At 38.7% G+C, this 23,641-nt stretch overlaps 2 protein-coding genes across 2 annotated transcripts in view; one reads left to right on the top strand and one right to left on the bottom strand.

The window, feature by feature from the left end:
• The window catches only part of cdh23 (cadherin-related 23), a 311,828-nt gene extending 303,456 nt beyond the window's left edge, over positions 1–8,372 (top strand). Inside the window, exons 58-68 of the mRNA XM_041789179.1 lie at positions 133–294; positions 679–935; positions 1,014–1,111; positions 2,190–2,310; positions 2,524–2,603; positions 2,701–2,741; positions 2,830–2,890; positions 4,109–4,238; positions 4,335–4,454; positions 5,866–5,976; positions 7,144–8,372. Coding sequence (XP_041645113.1) covers positions 133–294; positions 679–935; positions 1,014–1,111; positions 2,190–2,310; positions 2,524–2,603; positions 2,701–2,741; positions 2,830–2,890; positions 4,109–4,238; positions 4,335–4,454; positions 5,866–5,976; positions 7,144–7,485 — 1,523 coding nt within the window. The 3' untranslated portion in view covers positions 7,486–8,372. The remainder of the gene's footprint in view (positions 1–132; positions 295–678; positions 936–1,013; positions 1,112–2,189; positions 2,311–2,523; positions 2,604–2,700; positions 2,742–2,829; positions 2,891–4,108; positions 4,239–4,334; positions 4,455–5,865; positions 5,977–7,143) is intronic.
• A 2,457-nt stretch (positions 8,373–10,829) lies between these two features.
• On the bottom strand, positions 10,830–22,780 carry LOC121510661 (eukaryotic translation initiation factor 3, subunit 6 interacting protein). Its single transcript, XM_041788809.1, has 15 exons — positions 22,631–22,780; positions 19,911–19,953; positions 18,493–18,703; positions 17,972–18,051; positions 17,768–17,829; positions 17,600–17,669; positions 17,392–17,465; positions 15,212–15,383; positions 14,891–15,045; positions 14,632–14,802; positions 13,340–13,473; positions 12,775–12,948; positions 12,198–12,387; positions 11,146–11,226; positions 10,830–10,987 (listed from the first exon to the last, which is right to left on the bottom strand). Exons 1-15 carry the CDS (start codon positions 22,652–22,654, stop codon positions 10,916–10,918), a joined length of 1,713 nt encoding a protein of 570 aa, XP_041644743.1. The 5' UTR covers positions 22,655–22,780; the 3' UTR covers positions 10,830–10,915.
• Between the last annotated feature and the right edge of the window lie 861 nt (positions 22,781–23,641).

Below are 23,641 nucleotides of genomic sequence, written 5' to 3'. Positions count from 1 at the left end.
TAAAACAGAATTACACTGGGGGTCTGGACGCATCAGTACATGTTGTCTTGTTGTTAGTGTGCATGTTTCTGAATAGCTGGGGAGTTTTTACATTAAACCATGATAACATCTATGGTTGCCTTCTTATCTCAGGGGTGGCGGCAAATGCCAAAGTGGGCTCGGAACTGATCCGAGTAGTGGCGATCGATAACGACATCGGGAACAACAGTCTGGTTCAGTATCACATCGTGACAATCCGATACTATCAATCACAGAGCAACGGCAGCTTGGACGTGGGCGGCATCTTCATCATTGGTGAGCTCATAAAAAAATAAAAATTAAAAAAACACTACGACTGCCTAGTATCCCAGTTTCTAATGAATAGATCAGTTAAGTCTATCTCAACTCCCCCCCATGTATGTTAGGCATCTATAAGCCCCCCTTGCAGAAAAACAAGTATTGAACCTAGACATTGTTTTTAGAAAGGAGAAAGTACAAGTTTAACATGAATCTGTAACAGCTTGCATTTTAAGGTGCCAGTGCAAGAATAAGTGATTTAAATATTGAAGAGTCCAGAAAAACAAGATACACTCCTTTTTTAAAAAAAAAATATACAGAATAAAGCTTTGGTAGTGCCTCCATTTGGATTTTGCTTGGATAATATTTTTCAAATCAGAACTTCCTGTCTTGTTTTTCTAGGTTTGACCGATGGAATTATCCGAACCTACGAACTCTTCACCGCCTACAATCCTGGCTTCTTTCAGCTCGAGATCCTGGCGTGCGATTTCGCCGGACACTGCACCACAGCTAACGTGAACATCTACATCCTCCGAGATGACCAGAGGGTAAAAATCGTCTTCAACGAGGTCCCTGATCTGGTGAGAGAAAACCAGGAAGAGTTCATCGATCTACTGTCCAACATCACGGGAGCCATCGTCAACCTAGACGACATCCAGGTCAGAATCCTCAGGTTTCATACCTGGGTGTAGTTAAGATGAATGCTGAACATGTTTGTCACTCTCTGGTTTGTTCAGTTTCATGTGGATAAGAAAGGCCGAGTGGAGTACAGTCAGACCAACATGCTGATCCACGTGGTCAACAATCAAACCAACACCATCCTGGATGTGGAAAGGTAAATGCTTTATCCTGATATCACGGTTAAAAACACACATCAGACTGTCAGCAAGTGTTTCATACCTGCGTTTTCTGTTTCATAGGTGTTTTATGTTTCATAGGTGTTTTATGTTTCTCTCATGTTTCATTGTGTCATACATGTTTTATGTTTCTGTTTTTGTGTGTTTCATACATGTTTTGTGTTTCATACGTGTTTTATGTTGTGTTTTGTGTGTTTCATATGTGTTTTGTACATGTTTTGTTTCATACATGTTTTGTGTGTCATATGTGTTTTGTGTTTCGTTCATGTTTTGTTTCATACGAGTTTTGTGTTCGTACGTGTTTTGTTTCATACATGTTTTGTGTTTCGTACATGTTTTGTGTTTCTTACATTTTTTGTTCCATGCATGTTTTGTGTTTCATACATGTTTTGTGTTTCATCTGTGTTTTGTATTTCATACGCGTTTAGTGTTTCATATGTGTTTTGTGTTTCATACATGTTTTTTTTTTCATGTTTTTAGTTTCAGTTCTATATGTATTTTTGTTTTATGTGTTTTGAACTTTTTTTTGGGGCAACGGTTTTGTATGTGATTTGTGTTTCATATGTGTTTTTTGTGTCATAGGTGTTCTCTTGTGTGTCACACGTGTTCTCTTGTGTCATACATGTTTTCTTGTGTCATACATTTACTCTTGTGTGTCATACATGTTCTCTTGTGCATCATACATGCTCTTTTGTGTGTCATACGCGTTCTCCTTGTGTCATACATGTTCTCTTGTGTGTCATACATATTCTCATGTTTGTCATACATATTCTCGTGTGTGACACGTGTTCTCTTTGTGTTCTCTTGTGTGTCATACATATTCTCGTGTGTCACACGTGTTCTCTTTGTGTCATACATGTTCTTTTGTGTGTCACACGTGTTCTCTCGTGTCATACATGTTTTCTTGTGTCATACATATACTCTTGTGTGTCATACATGTTCTCTTGTGCATCATACATGCTCTTTTGTGTGTCATACGCGTTCTCCTTGTGTCATACATGTTCTCTTGTGTGTCATATGTGTTCTCTTGTGTCATACGTGTTCTGTGTGTTTCAGAGTGATCCAGATGATCGATGAGAACAAAGAGCAGCTCAGGAATCTGTTCAGGAAGTTTAACGTGGTCGACGTTCAGCCTGCTGTCAGTGACAAGCTACCTGATGACATCACCACCCTACAGGTGTGTTCAGGAACACACAGAATACACCTTCACACTGTTTATATTCTTTATTTTTGCCAAATCCGTTATGATACGGTTCTTCTTAAACGCCATACTCTTGATGCTTAATCTTACCAGTTTAAGTGTTATAATACATTACTACAGATGTGGACTAGCACTAGCATGCACTAGCAAAAATATCAGCAGAAATTTAAGCTTATGTCTTCCTCTCAGCTCGCCATCATCATCCTGGCCGTGCTGCTGTGTCTGGCTGGAATCCTGTTTGTCACCATGAACTGGCATTACCGCCGAGTGTAAGGACCTTAGTGCTTTTAAAAAATGTGGCAATCAAACTTTTTCAGGCTTCCGTCTCACCCGGATGGTTTGTGTCTTGTGTTTTTTACTCTGCAGACACCAGAGGAAGTTGAAAGCCATAGTTGCAGGATCATCAGGTGAGAGGCTGCTATAAACCTCAGGATGTGGTTTTTAAGTCTCTACATGTTAGGTAGCTGTTTCCTTTAACCACTGTGTTACCTACAGGTAATCAAGGTCTGATGGATATCCTGGACATGCCCAACACCAACAAGTACTCGTTCGAGGGGTGAGAATAAAACTGCATGTCTTTAACATGCCGATTAAATTAACTTTACTGTGTTTTTATCCTGCAGGGTGCTTAGATGACTATGTAGCACTGTAGCTCTACTGTAGAAGAAGTACTGTTCTGTTTAGTGTAAACCCTGAGTCTGTTACCTCTGAGTCTATTATCCTCAAGTTGAGTAACCCTGAGTATGTTAAGTCTGAGTTTATTGACTGAGTTTGTTAACTCTGAGTCTATTATCCCTGAGTTTAGTAACCCTGAGTCTGTTAACTCTGAGTTTATTATCCCTGACTCTAGCAACCCTGAGTCTGTTAACTCTGGGTCTGTCAACCCTATGTCTGTTAAGGTTGAGTCTGGTAACTGTAAGTCTTTTATCACAGAGTCTATTAACCCTGAGTCTGTTAACCCTGGGTCTGTCAACTCCATGTCTGTTAACCCTGAGTCTGTTAACTCTGGGTCTGTCAATGCTACGTCTGTTAACTCTGAGTCTGTAAACTCTGAGTCTGTTAACTTTGAATTTATTATCCCCGAGTCTAGTAACCCTGAGCCTTTTAACCCTGAGTCTGTAAACTCTGAGTTTGTAAACTCTGAGTCTTTTAACTCTGAGTCTGTTATCCCTGAGTCTAGCAACCCTGAGTCCGTTAACCCTGGGTCTGTCAACCCCATGTCTGTTAACCTTGAGTCTGTTAACGCTGAGTCAGTTAACCCTGTGTCTGTTAACTCTGGGTCTGTCAATGCTACGTCTGTTAACTCTGAGTCTGTAAACTCTGAGTCTGTTAACTTTGAATTTATTATCCCCGAGTCTAGTAACCCTGAGTCTTTTAACCCTGAGTCTGTTATCCCTGAGTCTAGCAACCCTGAGTCCGTTAACCCTGGGTCTGTCAACCCCATGTCTGTTAACCTTGAGTCTGTTAACGCTGAGTCAGTTAACCCTGTGTCTGTTAATGCCAAGTCTGTTACCTCTGAGTCTGGTAACTCTGAGTATGTTATCCCTATGTCTAGTTACCCTGAGTCTCTTAATTCTGAGTCTGTAGGACTACCAGCAGTACAAACCTCCTTTTATTTTCTGTTTGTATCTGATCTGTTCTTATTGTTATCTGTATTTATATTCTTCTATGTTGATTTACATTTTTTATTGTTTTTTTTTTTGTTCCAGCCTTTCCTGACTTTCTGCCCCTCCAGCAGATCACTAAACAGTGACCTTCTCTGTTTCCTCCGCAGGGCTAATCCGGTGTGGTTGGACCCGTTCTGTCGTAACCTGGAGCTCGCCACTCAAGCTGACCATGAGGACGACCTGCCCGAGAATCTGAGTGAGATCACGGACCTGTGGAACAGCCCAGCCCGCACACACGTACGCCTCTGCTCTGAGAGATCAGTGATGCTGCAGGACGACCATGAAAATGACGCTTTTATTCAGTCTGACCGCCATTTCCTGTTCTCCTCACAGGGAACGTTTGGACGAGAGCCTCAGGCCAAACCCGACGACGACCGCTACCTGAGAGCCGCCATCCAGGAGTACGACAACATCGCTAAGCTGGGCCAGATCATGAGGGAGGGGCCTATCAAGGTGAGATCTCACTAAATCAGCTGTTTGCATCCATATCACCAGAGTTTGATGAATTCTTCCCCGTGTGTTAATAAGTGAATTAAATGAAGTCAAGGAGATTTAATGATGATTTTTAGATGATTCCTATGATTACTGCTCTGCTACCCCAGAGTGGTCTAACTAGAACTTAGAGCTAGTAGACTGTTTTAAAGAGCTTTTTCTGTCAGATACACTGATTAACACTGTTAAACATGAAGAAATAACCAGGAAGGCATGTACAAAATGACTCAGTGACATGCAATGATCCAGGTTAATGTTACAGGATTTACAGGTCTCAGGAGTTATAGCAACATTATCTAAAAAAGATGAAAGATTCAGAAATTCAGATAAATTCCCTGATCAAACTTTTTAAAATCTATGAAAATAATATTATAAATTTATTTATAAACTCATATTTAGAAAATAGTTACAATAATTGGAAAATTAAATTGAATTAAATGTAAAAACCCCTTTATAAAATGTATTAAATTTATTCAATAAATTCATAAAAAATTAATTGATAAATTGGTAAACAATCATTGTAAAAACAGTTATTAAATTGCTAAGAAAAACAAACAATTAACATTTATTTAAAAAACTCTTAACTATTCGCTGGCAAAGTTTAAAAAAAAATAATTTAAAGTCACTGAAAATCATATCTTTGTAGCGCTAGGGGGGCGGGGCAATTACCTGTTGTGACGTCGCCAGTTCACATATTTCACATGAAGGTGAAAAAATGTATTCATTAAAATTATTTGAACATTATTAATAGATCAGCTACTACTCATTTAAATAATAAAGAAAAAAATAATTAAAACAGTACATTATAATTTTTTATTTTGAATTTTTTATGTTATTGATACAACTGTTAAATTTATTGAAATATAAAAGATTTATTTATATTTGTTTAAAAAAATTAAATAAATTCATGAATATTATTAAATTAAATTTAACAATCATCAATAAAATTAGTTACAACTCACTGAAGAATTTAGAAAACATTCTATGATTAAAATAAGTTAAAATTCATTAAAATAATTTTTAGAAAATAGAATTAAATATGAAAATTAAATAAGACCACTGTGATAGTGGACCTGATTTAAATAAGAGAATTAATGAGTATATATTAAGAATAACAATCTTTCTTTCTGTTTTAAGAGGGCAACTTTGATCAATTCTGAGTCTTAAAGTTTTAAAATCAAAAAATAAAATAAACCATAAATCCATTACAGTCTATCTAGGTCCTTTCTGGGTCCATCAGACCAGATTTAACGTGGTTAACCTGACGTCCTAACAGGTTAATGGAGATTTTGTGTTGCTATGGTAACAGACGGTGTGCCTCATTGTCTTTACCTGTTTGTGTCTGACCGCCATCGTCCTACCGTCCAATCAGGGCTCTCTCCTCACGGTGGTCCTGGACGACTACCTGCGGCTGAAAAAGCTCTTCGCCGCTCGACTCGTCACCGTGTCCACGAGTCAGGGGGACCACTCGTCTGTCACTGAGGTGAAGCTGCGTGTCCAAACACTAGTCCACTTCAGTTTCACTCTCTGCTGCCCCCTGCTGGCTCCTCCCATCTTCTGTCACTGGGCTCTGCCTTCTGGAGTGTGTAACCTTCGCTGTCCTTCCATTGACCAATAGAAATGGAGCTTTCATAGGAGAGCTGCTGCACCTGTCCTCACCTCTGAAGTCAAACTTTGACTCTCTGCTGTTTTCCTGTTTTCACATTTTTATTGATTGAAGCTTGTGAGTTCTAGATGGCTGCTACAGGCTGTTTGGATGGTAGGAACTGAATAACGGCTCAATGATAGTGTAGTATAGTTAGTCCTTTAAAGCTCTAGGTGGCGCTGCACGCTGCAGTTCTCATCAGAACATTTCTTCATCCCTGCTATGATCCTTACACTTTACATCAAAGAGATTTTTACCACAGGTGAACTGATTCACCTGGAGAGGAGGTGATCAGACCACCAATAACTTAGTCCTGCAGACGTCCTTCTACAAATCTAGACAGATGAAGGGAGACCAGAATCTAGAAGAGTCCAGGACTGAGCTAAGAGGCTAGCTGAGTCTTTAACAGCTTTTCTCCTACATGTTTTTCATTTAGCACTAATATAGTATTACGATTGTGAGGTATTGGTTAGACTGGAATGACAATAGGGGGAATGTTTTATAGACATAAAAGGATAGCATCAACAAAGGACAGACAACAAAAAAGAGAGATAGCTGATATACAGTATACATGTATTAGACTGAGCATTAATGTTTTGTTTATGAACAAGCCTTTTGTAAAAGCCAAACCTCTTATAGAAATGACAGGAGCTGGCTCCTGTTTGAGAGCCAGTTGTCTTTCTTCCATTTTTGTTATTTAATCCACATTCAAAAAGCTAAATGGGTACCAAATGATGAGCCGTGGGGTCAAAGAAACCTCTTGGCTTTGATCTCTTTTTGGCGAGCCAGCCAGGGGAACCAAAGGCCGACTCTTATTACTGAGCAGAAATTATCCAGATCTCATTTCCTTGTTGTCTCTTAATCATTCTTCTTCTCTCCACAGCTTGGTCTCTGTTTATTCCTGACCTCTCCCTGTGTTTTAACACTTTCATCTTCTTTAGCTCATACCTTCCCTTTAAGAGTTTTCTCTCTTCTCATCAATTTTTTTCTTCTCTCCTCAATCAGTTGATCCAGAGCGACCTGGATGATGACGATGACGAGCATCTTGGTGGTGGTGGAGGCCGGGGCACACTGCGTTTCAAACATAAACTTCCTGTTGAGCTGAAGGGCCCCGAGGGCGTCCACGTAGTCCATGGCAGCACTGGGACACTGCTGACCTCTGATCTCAACAGTCTGCCAGAGGATGACCAGCGGGCGCTGGCTCGCTCTCTGGAGGCACTGAACTCTGACGGTGGGCTGTACTCAGAACGCAACGCCCGTACCGAGTCGGCCAAGTCCACACCACTGCACCGCCACAAAGACGGGGACCTGGTGTCAGAGAGTCCGCTGGAGATCACCGAGTTATGACTAGCAGAGGCCTCGCTGGTCTAGGACCAGCCGACTCCTCGGCGCCCCCCTCAGGACTGGAGGAGTCAGCTTAACCAGTCAGACAGCACAGAGTCAGAAGCCTCTGATTGGTCAGGGAGGATCACATGATGAGTGCGGAGCTAGTTTAAAGACACAGAGACCTCCTTCCAAAGACCCACCACCTGTGGGAGGAGCTTATTCTTAATTCTTATTTATTCTTGAGGGTGCCTCATCCTCACTGATCGTCTAAACAAATGGCGGGGGTCGGAGACTGGTTAAGACAAGGCCCACCCACTTGCTGTTACTGGGCTCCTTCCTGTTTAAACATCTGATAATCTGCCGTGATTGGACGACCTTTTACGATCTCTGCTTAATCAGATTCTCGATAATCTTGTCCTGTCTGACAGAATAAAGACAGAAATCCAGTCAGGCTGAGGAAAACTAAGGATCTATGAAATAGTTTAAAATATTAATGATGTCTGATCATACTAACATCTGCTAATGTTAGCCATCCTCCTACATCAACCAAGAGTTTTATCTATAAAAACCAATAAACCAGATGAGTTACACATTCTGATGTTACTGGCAAGACTTGCATTAACATTGCTGACCAAGTACTATTAGTATGTTTGCTGTTAAGGACCGTTTTAGCTCCTTAACAGGGTCAGAACATGAGCTGAACCATGCTGAAAAAAGAACTGTGATTTATTCTGGCTCATACTGTAAATTCAATATGAACTGTTTAACTGAAGGGATTGATACTTTTTATTTTATTTAATGTTTGTATAGAGAAGGGTATGAAGTAAACCATTGTTACACACTACTGCATTTATAACCAGAGCTAATATGCAAAGCCCATCCCTATTTAAGCCTTTAAAGACCTAAAATTCAACAATAGACAAAAAAATCTTAACATTAAATAGAGAAAACACAACATACAAATAAAATAAAACTTGCCTGGCCTTTGCAAACTCAGAATTCTGACTTTGAGCAAAGAATTCTGACACTGATCTCAGAGTTCTGAATTTGATCTCAGAATTCTGACTGTTCTCAGAGATCTGACTTTGATCTCAGAGTTCTGAATTTGATCTGAGTTCTGACTTTGATCCCAGAATTCTGACTTTGATCTCAGAATTCTGACTTCGATCAGAGTTCTGACTTTGACCTCAGAGTTCTGACTTTGACCTCAGAGTTGTGACTTTGACCTCAGAGTTCTGACTTTGACCTCAGAATTCTGACTTCGATTAGCGTTCTGACTTCAATCTCAGAGTTCTGACTTTGATCTCAGAGTTCTGACTTTGACCTCAGATTTCTGACTTTGACCTCAGATTTCTGACTTTGATCTCAGAATTCTGACTTCGATTAGCGTTCTGACTTCAATCTCAGATTTCTGACTTTGATCTCAGAGTTCTGACTTTGATCTCAGAATCCTGACTTTGAACTCAGAGTTCTGACTTTGATCTCAGAGTTCTGACTTTGATCTCAGAGTTCTGACTTTGATCTCAGAATTTTGACTAAATTTGATCTCTTCCATATCCCCCTTGATAAAAATGTGTTCTAAAAGTCTCATATTTAAAATTTGTTTAAGGAAACTTAATTCTTCTACTTAAAGACCAAACTGTACATGCATTTTATTGATTAAAACTAGATTAAAACTACAAAGGTTAAAAAAGCCTTAAGAATATTTTGATCTAAAGACTAAATTTCAAATACCTGCTAAAATCAATCCTGTTTTGTGAAAATTCACAGTAAAAATACTGTAATGAAGTTTAACAAACAGGATTAGAAATACTCCAGGTTATAACGTGGCTTTTCCGTGGCTTTAACTGCTTTAGAGGAACCAAATTAAGGTCTGGTCCACCTCCATGCTCTGAAACACCTGGGACGGTCTGACCAAAGTAGCCCAGCAATAGTCACTATGAGAGGGGGCTCTCTGATTGGTGGGACCAATCAGAGCCAACAAAGGGTCAGCTGGTCAGGTCCTTCACCATGCAGACAGACTGTCTCTATAACAATGCTCAGACCAGTGGAGGTCAGAAAAGGAGGAAATCAATCTGAGGATGGAGCAGAGAAACTCTGAAGAATATTTCCGTTTTGTTGAGAGGAGTTCATACTATTCTTTACAATGCTTTACCTGACAACAGGTGTGGGCGGAGCTCAAACTGGACTAAAGAAGTTTAAATAAAAAAAGATTTTATATCGAAAAGAACTTCCTGTTTGAGCAAACATTCAGACTCATCTTCAGAGTGGACGACGCATGGACGCTTACAAAAGAAAAGGCTCTTTACAAAAGAAAAGACTAAAAAAAAAAAGACTCTTTATAAAATAAAAGACTCTTTAAAATAAAGACTCTTTACAAAATAAAAGTCTTCTCCGATGACTGCTGTCACATAAAGAAGAAAAAACACTTTTATAATAATTTGATATCAAAGGCAGTAAAAAAAATAAATTATTAAAGGTTTTTATAAATGAAGACGGCTGTGAGCCCACAGACTCCACACTGCCCCCTGGTGGAGTCCCATCATTTACTTTATTTTTGTATCGGATAGAAATGTGATGAATTAAAGATATTTTTATGAAAACAGCTGGTTTACCACACCGGTAGGATATTCTGTGGATGTTTGGAGTTCGTGTATGTGGTGATGCTCCGTGACGTTCGTGTTTGTTTGTTTCTGTTTGTATGAAGAGTACCGTGTTTCTAACGTTCAGTTTTATATTCATATTTTGTAACATTCTTTTCCTCGTCATTATCGTCTCAGTCCTGAGATCTGTGTCGGCTAATGTTGGATGATCTGTGACAATAAAGAAATATGCAACGACCTACAGCCTCAGTCAGTGGATGATGGGGGAGAAGACGAGCAGAGTGACCACAAACTACATCACTGTACAATCCCAGTTCCAAAAAAGTTGGGACACTGTGTAAAATGGAAATAAATATAAATACTGTCAATGGCTGTTAAATCTCACAAACCCATATTTTTTCCACAGTAAAACATAAACAACATATCAGATGCTGACACGACATTTTACCATTTCAGGAAAAGTGTTTGCTCATTTTGAACTTGATGGCAGCAACACATCTCAAAAAAGTAAGGACATGCCAGCAAAAGGCTGGAAAAGCGGTACTAATGAAAAACAGCTGGAGGAGCATTTCATGAATTACTGTTGCTAAAACTGAATCTTTTTGAAAATATTCTTGGGTGGTTTTTGTGTTTTTGTTAAAGCAGGACCTAAATCAGGCTCATTTAGAACCCCAGGTCCAGTACCAGGTTCAGACCCTCAGACTGACTAATCTGAGTCAATGCTGACCTCTAGTGGTGGTCTACAGAAATCACTCCTCAGACTAGTTTCAGCACCTGTCTCTTTATTATCATCAGATTTTATAGAAAAGTTTCATCATCCATGGTTTTTAATGGTCGGGACCTTGGTTTCATCGGCTCGCCATGCTGCTGGATCCTCCAGATGACCCACTGAGGGGCATCTTCTTCAGAGTCCGGTTCAGCTAAGAGAGACCAGACCAGATAAACATTTAAACCTGAAGACCTTGTTCAGTTTTTAATCTAACATGTATTTGGACTTTAGGAGCTGTTGTCTGAATGATAGAAAGTTCTAAAATAAACCTGACTGCCCACTAGCAGAGGAGGATGAATCCTAACTCACCTCTTCAAATTTGTGGATCTGTCTGATGAAGAAGTCTCCGTAACGGCGGGCGACCTTGGTGTCTGCGATGTGGATCATGTCCTGGAGAATAAGAGAGGGGAAAAAAGGCTTTAGAGACACTAAAACAGGCAGACAGCTGACAGTCAGAACATCAGTCCAGTTAAAGATGGAAGATGACTGCAGATTTCACTACACAGAATAAAAAAAATTATCCTTTATTGGAGGAAAAAACCCAGATCGGTTGGTGACAGACAAAACAGACTAGAGGGGCAGAGAAGGATAGAGAAGAATAAAAAAATAACAGACAACCAGGGCAAATAACTGAGCTTTACAGTCAAATACCTATTAGAGGGTCTTTACCAGTCCATTTAACTAAAGCTGTAAATAATAACAATAATAATCCCATTTATCTAGAGATTTATGTTAATGATAATAACAATCCCATTTATCTAGAGCTTTATGTTAATGATAATAATAATCCCATTTATCTAGAGCTTTATGTAAATAATAATAATCCCCTTTATCTGGAGCTTTATGTAAATAATAATAATCCCATTTATCTGGAGCTTTATGTAAATAATAATAATCCCCTTTATCTGGAGCTTTATGTAAATAATAATCCCATTTATCTAGAGTTTAAGATAAATAATCACCCTATTTATCTAGAGCCTTTTGTAAATAATTATGATCACATCTATTAAGAGACGTATGTAAATAATAAAAATAATCCCATTTATTAAGAGATCGATGTAAATAATGATAATCCCATTTATCGAGATCTTTATGTTAATTATAATCCCATCTAGACCTTTTGGTAATAATAATCCCATTTATCTAGAGATTTATTTAAATAATAAAAATTCCTTTTTATCTAGAGCTTATTGTAAATAATAAAAATAATACAGTTTATCTAGAGCTTTATGTAAATTAAAATAATAATATTAATCCTATTATCATTTTTTAAAAAAAGGGGGAAAACTGAGCAAAATAGAAAAATCCGTTTTCAGTGTTTGATCTGATGGCTCTCTAACATCCAGCAGGCGCCGTCTCACCTTGTCGATGTAGAAGTCGACCTCAGATGCAGACTGGAACTCTCCATCCAAAGCAGAGATCCCGCTGGTCCACACCAGGTTCTTCATCTTATGTTTGAAGACCAGCAGCTGGATCCTGAACTCCTGCTCTGTCATATCCAGAAAACCTGCCAGCTTAGCCACCGGCATGGTGGTGTAGAGCTTCAGGAAGCTACAGAGAAACAAAGGACCGATCAATAATCAATCATCAATCACTAAGGGGGTGACAGGGTGACTTTACTACAGAAGAAGAATAAAAGAACCAATCAGTCTGATCAATAATCAATCATTAATTTATCAATCAATCTGTAACCTGACAGAGGGACTTTACTAAAGAGACGGAGAATAAAAGAACCCTTTATCCTAGCAGCACCCATCACCAGCTTAAATCAGATGCGTCCCTGATTTTTTGTCCTTCCTGTCGCTCGTGTAGAGATGATGAAGGGATGAGGTGGATTAATGAAACAAAGAGAATGTACTACAGGAACATCTTCATGGTCCTCTTTGTTTTCTCCCTCACAGCCGTTTGGCGAAATACTAGCGCCGTCTGTGGTTTTACCTGCGGATGGTGGAGAGCTGCGCCTGCTGCTGCACCTCCTCAGCAAACACCTTGAGCTGCTGCTGGAATGGCTCTTTGTGGTAGTTTGGATGAACGTTGTCGTAGTTTGGAACCACTGGAGAGAGGAACTTCGGACAAGCGAAGCTGAAGAGCTCCTCAAACACCTGCAAGTCTCTGATGAGGGAAAACAAACCCAGCAAACACTTTAACACCACAGGTACAGGTTAGAATACAACAGACACCAATGATGTGAGAGAAGACGAGCCAGGTATGCAAAAATAAATGAAGGTATTTGTAAGTCTAAAAATTAAATCTGTGTACATGGACATTAAAGATAAACAAAAAAGAGCCCCATGGCTACAGGTGGAGGTAAACACATGGTTTGGAGTTTGATTTAATCATCTATCATTAGTAGGAGTTCATCTGTTTAGAAACAAGAACCAATCCAACATCTATGACATCTGTAACAGCTATTCTATCACTGTTATGTTTATTCTTTGATTTTTGATATTAAACCAGACTGAAGATTAACTCTGCTATATTGACAGCACTAACACATTCTCACCCTTTCTGCATGCGCAGCATCTTGTCTCCATATTTCTCTCTGAGCTGAGTGTGGATGCTCTCGTCGATCCTCATCGGGTACATGGTTAGAGCAATGGCCAGCAGCCCGTGCATCTGCTCGTTCTGTTTGTTAATCTGAGGACAGAGAGCAATGAAGATTAGGATTATATCAGTATTACACTGGGACATTTAACTGAAGTGAAGTTAGCTGCAACCGCTTTAAAAATTAAAGACCCAAAAGACTAATGTAGTATTAGGTATCGTCATACGTGTCATCTCTGTATCCTGATACTACCGAATCATGGTCTCTGTATCATGATACTATCGAATTGTGGTCTCTGTATCATGATACTATTGAATTGTGGCCTGTGTATTGTGATACTACCGAACCGTGGCCTGTGTATCATGATACCAGTGAATCGTGGCCTCTGTACCGTGATACTATTGAATTGTGGCCTCTGTATCGTCATATCAGCGAAACATGGCCTCTGTATCGTGACTACCGAATCGTGGCCTCTGTATAGAGATACTATCAAACCGTGGCCTCTGTACCGTGATACTAGCGAATCGTGGCCTCTGAATCATGATACTATCAAATTGTAGCCTTTGTATCATAATACTATCGAATCGCGGCCTCTGTATCGTGACTATCGAATGGTAGCCTCTTTATAGTGATATTACCGAATCTTGACCTATGTATCATGATACTACTGAATCTTGACCTATGTATCATGATACTACTGAATCTTGACCTATGTATCATGATACTACTGAATCTTGACCTATGTATCATGATACTACTGAATCTTGACCTATGTATCGTGATATTTATTGTTTCATGACAGGTTTTTAAAAATACTTCTACTGACATGCTCCTGGTCTGTCAGCATTTTTCTCTAGCTTTCTACCCTGTAAACATCAGAATTTGTGAACAGGTAACTTTTTCCACCCTGTACAAAAAAAACTGATTGTATTCAGCAGATAAATCTATCACAAAAAGTCTATAAGTAAGTGTTTGGTAGATTATTTCTTTGTTGTAACAATTCTTCTTGTCAATAAATCTGAAACTGTTGGAAAAACTGTTAGTCCATGAAAAATTAGCCAGATCTTCTCTGCTGATATCAAACAGTATATTCAGCTTATTCTGCTGTTGCTGCTGACTCTTGTTTTGGGCTTCCTGTACACTCAGGTGCCTGATTGATTACTTATTACATTACTTATAATAGTTATTTCAGTCCATTTGTTCTAACACACATTAAACGCTTGGTGTGGTGTAGGAAAAATATGACTGACCATCTCATATTTGTACGTGGACCTCTGGAACATGTTCCTGGTTCTCTGGATGTACAGCAGGATGTTGGCGAACACTCGGATGGCGTCCTGGTAGCGTCTCATCATCAAGTAGGCGAAGCCCACATAGTAATAGGTGGTGATCTGACACTCAGGCACACGGGAGTACATGCTCTGACAAACAGGGGGCAGCGGAGACACAGGTAAATGAACTTTCAGTGATAATATTAATTAATGATTAAACTCTGGAGGGGATTTTTACCTTCTTATTGAGCTCGATGTTCTCCAGCACTTTGATGGCCTGATAATAATCACCCAAGAGTGAGTGCAGCCGCAGTAGACCCACCAAGCTGAAATAACCCAACATCTTATAGAGGGAGTGGCGTCCGTACTCCCCCGCCACGCTCTCCGGGTCTCCTACGGCATAAAAACAACACAATATAAGAACGATACCACAATAACCCTCATCTTACCGGTGAATAGACTATCTAGAATATCTGGAAGTTTAAATTTCTGAATTAAATTATGGTAAAAATGAACTTTTCATGATTTTCGATTTCCTTTAGATTTAGCCCTTTCTTACCCCCGCTGGTGTAGACCTCCAGTTGCCGGTTGATGTTGCTCTTGTCGACCAGAGAGTGCAGCACGTTCAGCACGCTGTGCACGTTCCAGATCTTCGGGTTGTTCCTCAGAAACTCGATCTCTTCCTCGGACTTCTTGGCCGTCTTGCAGCGATACTGACTGAAGGACTGGAACTGTAGCAGGCAGAGAGTCAGTCACTTCATTTAATACATTAATGTTAATAAAGAATTAGTCTGCACATTAAAACTGAACTAAACTCAGGCCTCGTCCACACAGGCAGGTGTTTTTAAAAATTGAGGCGTTGCTGTGATGTCAGAATGTCTCCTCTGGGGGTCGATGAAACATCTTATTTTTTAAGATCTGCTGTGTTAAACTACTTATTCTGGACTTTTGTAATCCATTACAAAAAATGTGACACTTGAATATTTAGATAATGTGCAAAAAATCTCTGCAACTGCAAAAAATAGTATTTATTAAACTGGTGTTTTTACACAGTTCAAGTTAAAGGAAATACTGCAACCTGTACGATTTGTAAATTGCAGCAGGCCATATTGCGATTTAGGGCGCTTTCACATTAGGCCCAGTTGTTTCAATTCCTCCCCCTCCCCGGCTTGCTTTCACACTGGCAACATCGATCCGTGCCTGGGCTCACTTGCATATGTACTCTCTCTGAAACAGCAGGTGGCGGTGTGCACGTAGCTGGTTTACAACCCCGCAAAGGAGGAGAAAGAAGAAGAAGCTACCATGGCAACCACTGGGGTCATGACCTGAGCGAAGATTATTTTTGTTTTGACCTGGCAAGAAGTCCATCCTGCAGCCATGGATGATTAAAATCACTTTTAAGATGCCAGCAACTTCGCTCTTCATATCTGCACATCTACTACAGCTCAGAAGATTAAATGGGCTCACGCTGCGCAAATACAGCAGTTTTTGAGGTGACAGGAGACTTTATTGCCTTTGCACCTCATCTCACTGACTCCAACTTGTGTTCATCTGTAAGGTGAGTCTCAACAGACCGTTCATTGACTGGATTCTGATGATTTCTGCCCTTTATTGAGATAAACTGTGAGCAAACTGCCATGTTGTGGAAAGACGTTTACTTTTTACGATGATGTCATAAAGCTGATATGACGCTCTGTCCTGTATCCGAGCGCAGTTGCATTCACATCTCATTCAAACTGTGCCATAGTCCACTTGAATCACGCCAGAGACCACCTCCCCAAGTGGGCCCGGGCCTGGTTCGTTTGCATTCACACTACCAAAACAAACTGGACTTTGGGCTCAAGTGCACTTGGATCCGGGACCGGGCCCCTAGTGTGAAAGCACCCTTTATCTAATTTGCGATTAATTGCCCAGCCTTAAATAAGACAAGTGCACATGTCAAGAATAACTCTGTTTGTTTTCAGAGAAAGAGAGTCAAAAAAACAACAACAACAACAATAAAATGAAAGTAAAATCCCTTCTGGAGAACAGTCTTCTGAAAAACATTTAATTGTTTAAAAACTCTTCAACCTATTGTGGCCCTGCTAGATCAGAATCCATGGTTGCAGCTGAAAAGGGGGGTTTCTAGGTAATTTGCATCTGCATCTTCTCAGACAGGAAAATAAAAACATCTTATTGTATATCCTCTGTCGCAGCTCCTTTCAGAGAACAGCACAGTTCTTTGGTCAGTTGTCTTGGCGGGATCCTTCTCCAAAAGACGAGTCAAACTTGCACGATCCTCTGACGGGGCAGAACTTCCACTATTCCCCAATTCAGTCCCACACAAATCTTTCTCTAACTTACCGAAGTCTCTATGTTTGGTCAAAACATTGAAACTCAATTTGATGGTGCACTTTCCTTAATAACTACGTTTCACATTGTTGTTTTTGGGTTATAAATAATGCAGTTTTGTTCCATTCGACCCATTTAGGATCACAGATGTTTGTATATGGAGACCGCATGGCTAGGTGAGGATTTTATACACCTGTAGGTCTGATTGAAACACCTGAATTCAATAATTAACAGGTGTGGACAAATACTTTTGTCCATATTAGTGTAGTTTTTTTTTCTCCGAACAAAAACACCAGCCTTCATGCAGACTCAGCCTCAGTCTTTGCTCAGCCGCTGGTCTTAGTCACTGATCTATTTAACTAACTGATCTATAAAATAAACAACACAGAGAGTAACAGCGCCCCCTACCTGGTAGATAAACTCATCAATGATGTCCCACAGCCACTGGTTGGGAAGCTCCAGGGGGGCGGGGCCATCAGCGTCTGTTAACAGATATTCTTATTGTGACTTGTCTATCACAGGGTTATAGTCTATATAAAGAATTTATTTTTGGGGTATTTGATATAAAAACTATAAAGGGTGTTTATTATGAAGAGTTGAAAGAGTTGTAACTCACTGAGGATGTAGTTGAAGAGGTTGCAGTAGTTGTAGTATGACTCAAACCTCTGGTCCAGAGTGGGTCCCCCCTGATTAAAACAAGAGAGGAATATTAAACGTGATGTGAAGCTCCATAATGGTCGTTCTGTGGTTATAGGGGTAGATGTTAGTAAGAGCAGAGACTCACGCTGACTTTGGCGTAGATGTGTCTGTAGTACAGCTCTTTGTAAAGGATGAGGAACACGGCGTCTGCACACAAACATTCGCAGTGTTAAACCCAGACTCAGGCTGTGAGTGTTTCATAAAGCCCTCGGGGCAGCATGAACCAGAAAATCACAGAAAATATCAGCTGTTTGTGTGAAGATATAAAGATGGCAGATGAAACCCTCACCGTTTCCGACCAGTGATGCGATGGCCTCGGCCTCCGGCCACGGAGACGTCTTAAAGAAACGATCCGTCAGTTTATTCCAGCTTAAGAGAACAGAGGAGGAAAGGTTAAGAAGGCAGTGTGAGCTCAGGAAGTCATTATTTTCTTTACACAAAATTTATGTTTACATGAAAATGGAAGGTAGGTTTTTCAAAGCATTGACTTTCTACAGTCTTATATATGGGCAGTTATGATTAAAATTTATCTATCAAAGACTATATTTTATCTAAAGCCTGCACTGAGCTGAGGAAAAAAATGTTATGATCAATATTTGTCTTTAAATTGTGCCAATGAAGTGTGAGAGGGTTAATAAATAAATATATTTTTAAGATTTATATGGTATTAGGATGTAGCATTTAAAGCATGCATGACTTTAAGATATCAAAGTTACAAAAATATTTACCACTGCTGACTCTGAAATGTTTCTGTTTTCAGACCCTTAGATAACGCATGGTCTCCTACCTGCCCGGTCACAGAGAGCTCACCTGTTCTCGTAGACGTCCTGGATCTCGTATATCTTCTGCTCGATGCTCTCACTCGACACTCGGTTGGACTGCAGCTCGTACACTTTCTGATCGATCAGGTCTGAGATGGTTTTATGGAAATACTGCAGGAAGTTCTTGATGACCTCGGGGATGACGTGATAGGTCTGCTGCTCGTACTGACGCTCATACGCCAGGTCGGCTTTAGGGTCACCTGCAGGAGAGGCGGAGTCACTCAAACATGGACTACCTGTACCTCCACGTAAACCTGTGCACCTGTGTCAGGGGCTAAAGTCCTGGACTAGGACACACTACAGGATTTTAAGCCTGATCTTAAGCCAGATTTGCCTCCCCAGACAATTCTAGGGGTGTATCCCACGTGGAGCCTCGCCGCAAATAATTATTTGTGTGAACACTCCTGGTGTGTGGTGTCAACACGATTGTTTTACTACTCCAAAGCGTGTCGTAGCCTCCCAGACCGAATCATAAATGTTTGATATTAATGATTCTAGGCTGTAGTGCCTCTGATGGAGTACCCACAACAACCAATGAGAGCGAGCATACAGGGTGGCGTCACCAGCTGGATCATACGTACTTTCACGGCTCACAAGCATAAACACAGCCATACCGTCATTCAGGCCAGGATTTCATCCCGATTATTTTGCTAGTTTTATGATTTTTGATGCACCTGTAACACATGCCAGGACAGCCTGTGGTGGAGGGACAGCAAGTCAACGGTATCAGTAGACATCCATGTTTATTATTCCTCTGAAGTCACATGATCACACAAGGCCACTGGCAGGTGTGTGGTGTCAGTGGATTGACACTCTGTCTCAGTCGCCAAGTGTGCGCCCAGAGGATTTTAAGATGAAAAATTGTTTGAATTTGTCCTCATGTCTGCGTTCTCCACATTTATAAAATTGTTTAAGATCTGGAAATGGTTTGATGTGTTTGGCAAGCTGATTTTGGACGTCTTTCCATTGCTGGTCAGAGGTGCTAACTGGGACGGTTTTCAAATAGACTGCATTTGATTATTGTGGTCTGAGACCGTCTTCATGACAGCTCAAAGTTGTCTATTAATATTCATTTAAACTAGATTATGATGAATGAACATTTTTGCACTGACCAGCTTTAACAGACTGGTGAAATATAATTTTGGAGGAAAAAAGATTTTTAAATTGAGAGGATTAGTTTCACCTGTGGACCTCTGAGTGAGTGGAAATATGGCTGAACCACCCTGGAACTTTTACTTTATAAATTACAGACATGGTCAATTCTACAGATATTCTCTTGGATTGTTATAAATTACTGAAGGTCCCTAGGCAGAACTGATCCTGTGGGAATAGGACTTAAGTCTCTAATAGCAGAGCAGTTTACACCTGAACAGGCCAGTTCAGAGGAGCTGGTGAGGGCAGACTCACCTGTGTGTAGGTCATAGTCGGCAGAATAGGAGTAAGGATCGTACTGTGGAAAAACAGCAGAGTGAGACATCCATCAGTGATGGTAAATTAATAATAAAACATCAGAGTGAGACATCTGTCACTGATTTGTCCTATCTGAGTAAAAAGCTCAAAAAATAACCTTATAAAGAAAAGATTACATATGTAAAAGTTCTGGTCTATAGGCTAAATCTTCTCAAGTAAAAGTTTTTTTAACTTTATTTTGAGCCAGTGATACTCAACGCATGACTCTTGAACCTCATGTGGCTCTTTTGTGATGATTTGCGGCTCTTTAACTTTTCAATTTGAAATATTATTATATACATATAAAACCTTATAAACTGAAACTTTGACCTCAAAATCCATCAATTGCAGGTCACATTAATCAGTTTGTTTCCCACAGTTATACAGTAGGTTTAATGGTCAAACTTATCATCCTTTATTTTTTCTCTGTATATTTCTATGGCCCTTTTTTGCATTATTTTCCTTTTTTTTTTTTTTACATTTTCTGCCACTTTAATCCATTTCTGCTGTTTTTATCCCATTTCTACCACTTCTTTAAGCCATTTTTTGCCATTTTAGCCACTTTAATCCTGCTTTTTTTTTTGCAAAATTTCCCCCCTCTTTTGCCACGTTCTGCCAATCAAAGCTGCTTTCTGCCATTAAATGCCTCTTTTTTCCTTATTTTCCCAAATTTTTTGCCCATTTAAGTCACTTTTCACTCATTTTTTGATTCTTTTTGATCATCAGTAACTCCATTATTGTTACTCTGCACCCGTTTTTGCCACTTTTCACCCAGTTTTGTCCCTTGTATACCTATTTTGCCCCCTTTTCCCCCCATATTTGACACCTTTATTATTGTCATTGCCACTTTGACCCATTTTTGCCACTTTGCCGATTTAGATGGTTGCTCTTGTAAAGGCATTTTTTAACATCTTGGCTCTGAGGTTGAACACCATTGAGTAACACTGTTTTAAGCACTGAGTAGATACTAGAGCTGAGTCATAACAAAAATAATCTTGCTGCATTTTTTCCAATATTACATTTGTGATTTGACATGAAAGTATTTTTAATTTTTCAACAAACAGAAGTAATAAATCATTTTATATTAAACCCACACAATAACAGGGAGATTAACTGTTCTTTCTTGTAGGTCAGGCTTAAAAAATTAGGATGAGATTAGATAATGCATACATCGATATGAATACTTCTATTTCTCTAACCTGATCACAGCAGTAAATCAACAGTTTTGTTTAATTTTATATCCCTGTAGCCAGGGCTGAACTATTCTGTGAAAATACCTAACAGTGATTACTGTGACTCTTGTTTCAGGTGCTATGTGAATTGTTGTTTTGAAGGTAATGAACATTTTTATGTTGTTCTCTTTCTCAATCAGAAAAAATAAGGAACGACACATTTTTACAAACTATTCTAGAATTATTGATGTTTAAATATTTGCATGATGGGTAGAGCAGAACATCTCTGTGAAAACATTTAATTTAATTTAACCTTTAATTCAAGTCACTTAATCATTAAGGAGTACTTTATTTTATTCATATTTAATCCATTTATTTTGGTGATTTAATCATTAAAAAATATTTTATTCATATTTTATCCTTTAATTTTAATTATTTTAATATTTGAAAATATTTTATTTAATTTATATTTCATCCTTTTATTTCAGTTATTTAATCATTAAAGATAATTAATTTTAATCATATTTTATCTTTTAACTTTCGTTATTTTATCATTTAACAGTACTTTATTGTTTTATAATTCTGTTTTTTTTTAAGTTATTTTACAATTTAAAAGTACTCGATTTTATTTATATTTTTTCTGTTATTTTATCATTCAAATGTTCTTTATTTTACTTCTATGTTATCCTTTCATTAAGGTTATTTTATCATTTAAGAACACTTCATTTTATAACTATTTTCATACATATTTTATCCTTTTTTTGCGTTATTTTATCATTTAAGAGTGCTTTATTTTATTTATTTTTATCTTTTCATTTTAGTTACTTTATCATTTACGTTTTTTATTATTAATATTTTGACCTTTGACCTTAGAGTTATAATAAAGGTCTATTAAACGTTCTCTCTATTTTGTAAAAATACCCAACAGTGATTACTGTGACTCTTGTTTCAGATGCTATGGGAATTGTTGTTTTGAAGAGAATGAACATTTTTATGTCATTTTCTTTTTCAATCAGAAAAAAATAAGGAAAGAAAGATTTTTACAAACTATTGTAGAATTAAAGATGATTAAATATTTGCAGGATGGGCAGAGCAGAACACCTCTGCACAGATGCATCATTATTATTATTTATCATTATTAGTGTGTGACTTATTGATCAGAGTGAGACATCTGTCAGTGATGGTAAATAAACCATCAGTCATTAGAGTTAGCTTCTATGCTAACAGACTACAGGGATGATAGCATAAAGAACAAAGATCGGAGACCGTCAGACCGACTAAATATTAAACCAACATCAGATTAATTTCACTCTAACAGTCATCAGACTGATTTAACACTGACACCCTTATACCGTTACACTCCCATCATGCTAACCTGATGCTAACTCTTTAGCAGCTGTTTTGCCGGTTGTTAACCTGTTAGCATTCTAGCTAACCCAGCTAACTGCCGTGTCAGAGCTCCTTTAATCATAAAAACATTAAATATAAATATAATCCGGTACTAACCTCCTCCTCTTCGTGGTATGACATGATGAGTGTGAGTCTGCTCCGGATTAAAACACAATCAACGCTGAGCTAAGCTAACTCAGGGAGCTAAACCACGCAGCTCGCGCTGAGGAGAGCACCGGAAACGGAAGAGCGGGGCCGTTTTCTTCTTCTTTGATGTTCTACAGAAGTCAGTATGCGTCGCTACTGCCCCCTACAGGCTTCATTACTCCAGATTACATGAAATGGACACAAAAAGACGAAAATATTAACGATGGACACAGAAATGGTACAGGATAAATCAATAAATAAAATACAACAACAACAAATGAATGAATAAATAAAACAAACATTAACAAAATAAGATAAAAAAAAAGGCAAATGTACACACAAAAGCCAACTTATTAAAGTATCAGGGATTTTGTTTTTTCAGCCATTTTGTTCATATTTTCTACACATGAATAATAACAGTGGATTTAATGAGACGTATATGCAAAAAGAACAACTACAGCTTTTTCTCTGGTAGGTGTAAAAGTGAAAACACCCAACATAATAAATTATGAACCACATCAGAGATATTTGCATTTACATTTTTCCTTTAATAGATTCTGTTGTTGAAAGTGGATGAGAATTTTCAATCAGTTTTAAAAATACCCTTCTGTTCACATCAGGCCAAAAACAGTTTAATTCATAAAGAATAAAATAATAAATATTTAACTGTTTCCACCTCTGCCGAACAGAAATCTCACAGATCCTCAAATTCAAAACCTTTAATGTAAAAATAATTAACAGGATAAAATGAACAGTTTACACCAGCGCCTCCCAACGTGTGGACCAGGTCCCCATGCTGGGCCCCAGATGGACTGTAGGCAGTCTGTCAGAGGTCATAATAACTACAGCCCACAGACATTTTATTTAAAACTATTAACTCATTAATGACGTTAATTATGTAATTAAGTTATGTTTAATATGATATAATAATATAATATTTTTAGTCTCAGAGGAAACAAAAGCAGTTAGTAGTCTGAACTC

Source organism: Cheilinus undulatus, linkage group 6, assembly GCF_018320785.1.
Source record: "Cheilinus undulatus linkage group 6, ASM1832078v1, whole genome shotgun sequence".
In the NCBI taxonomy this organism is placed as follows: domain Eukaryota; kingdom Metazoa; phylum Chordata; class Actinopteri; order Labriformes; family Labridae; genus Cheilinus; species Cheilinus undulatus.
The sequence above is the reverse complement of the archived record's forward strand: the minus strand, read 5'-3'. Positions and strand labels throughout refer to the sequence as shown.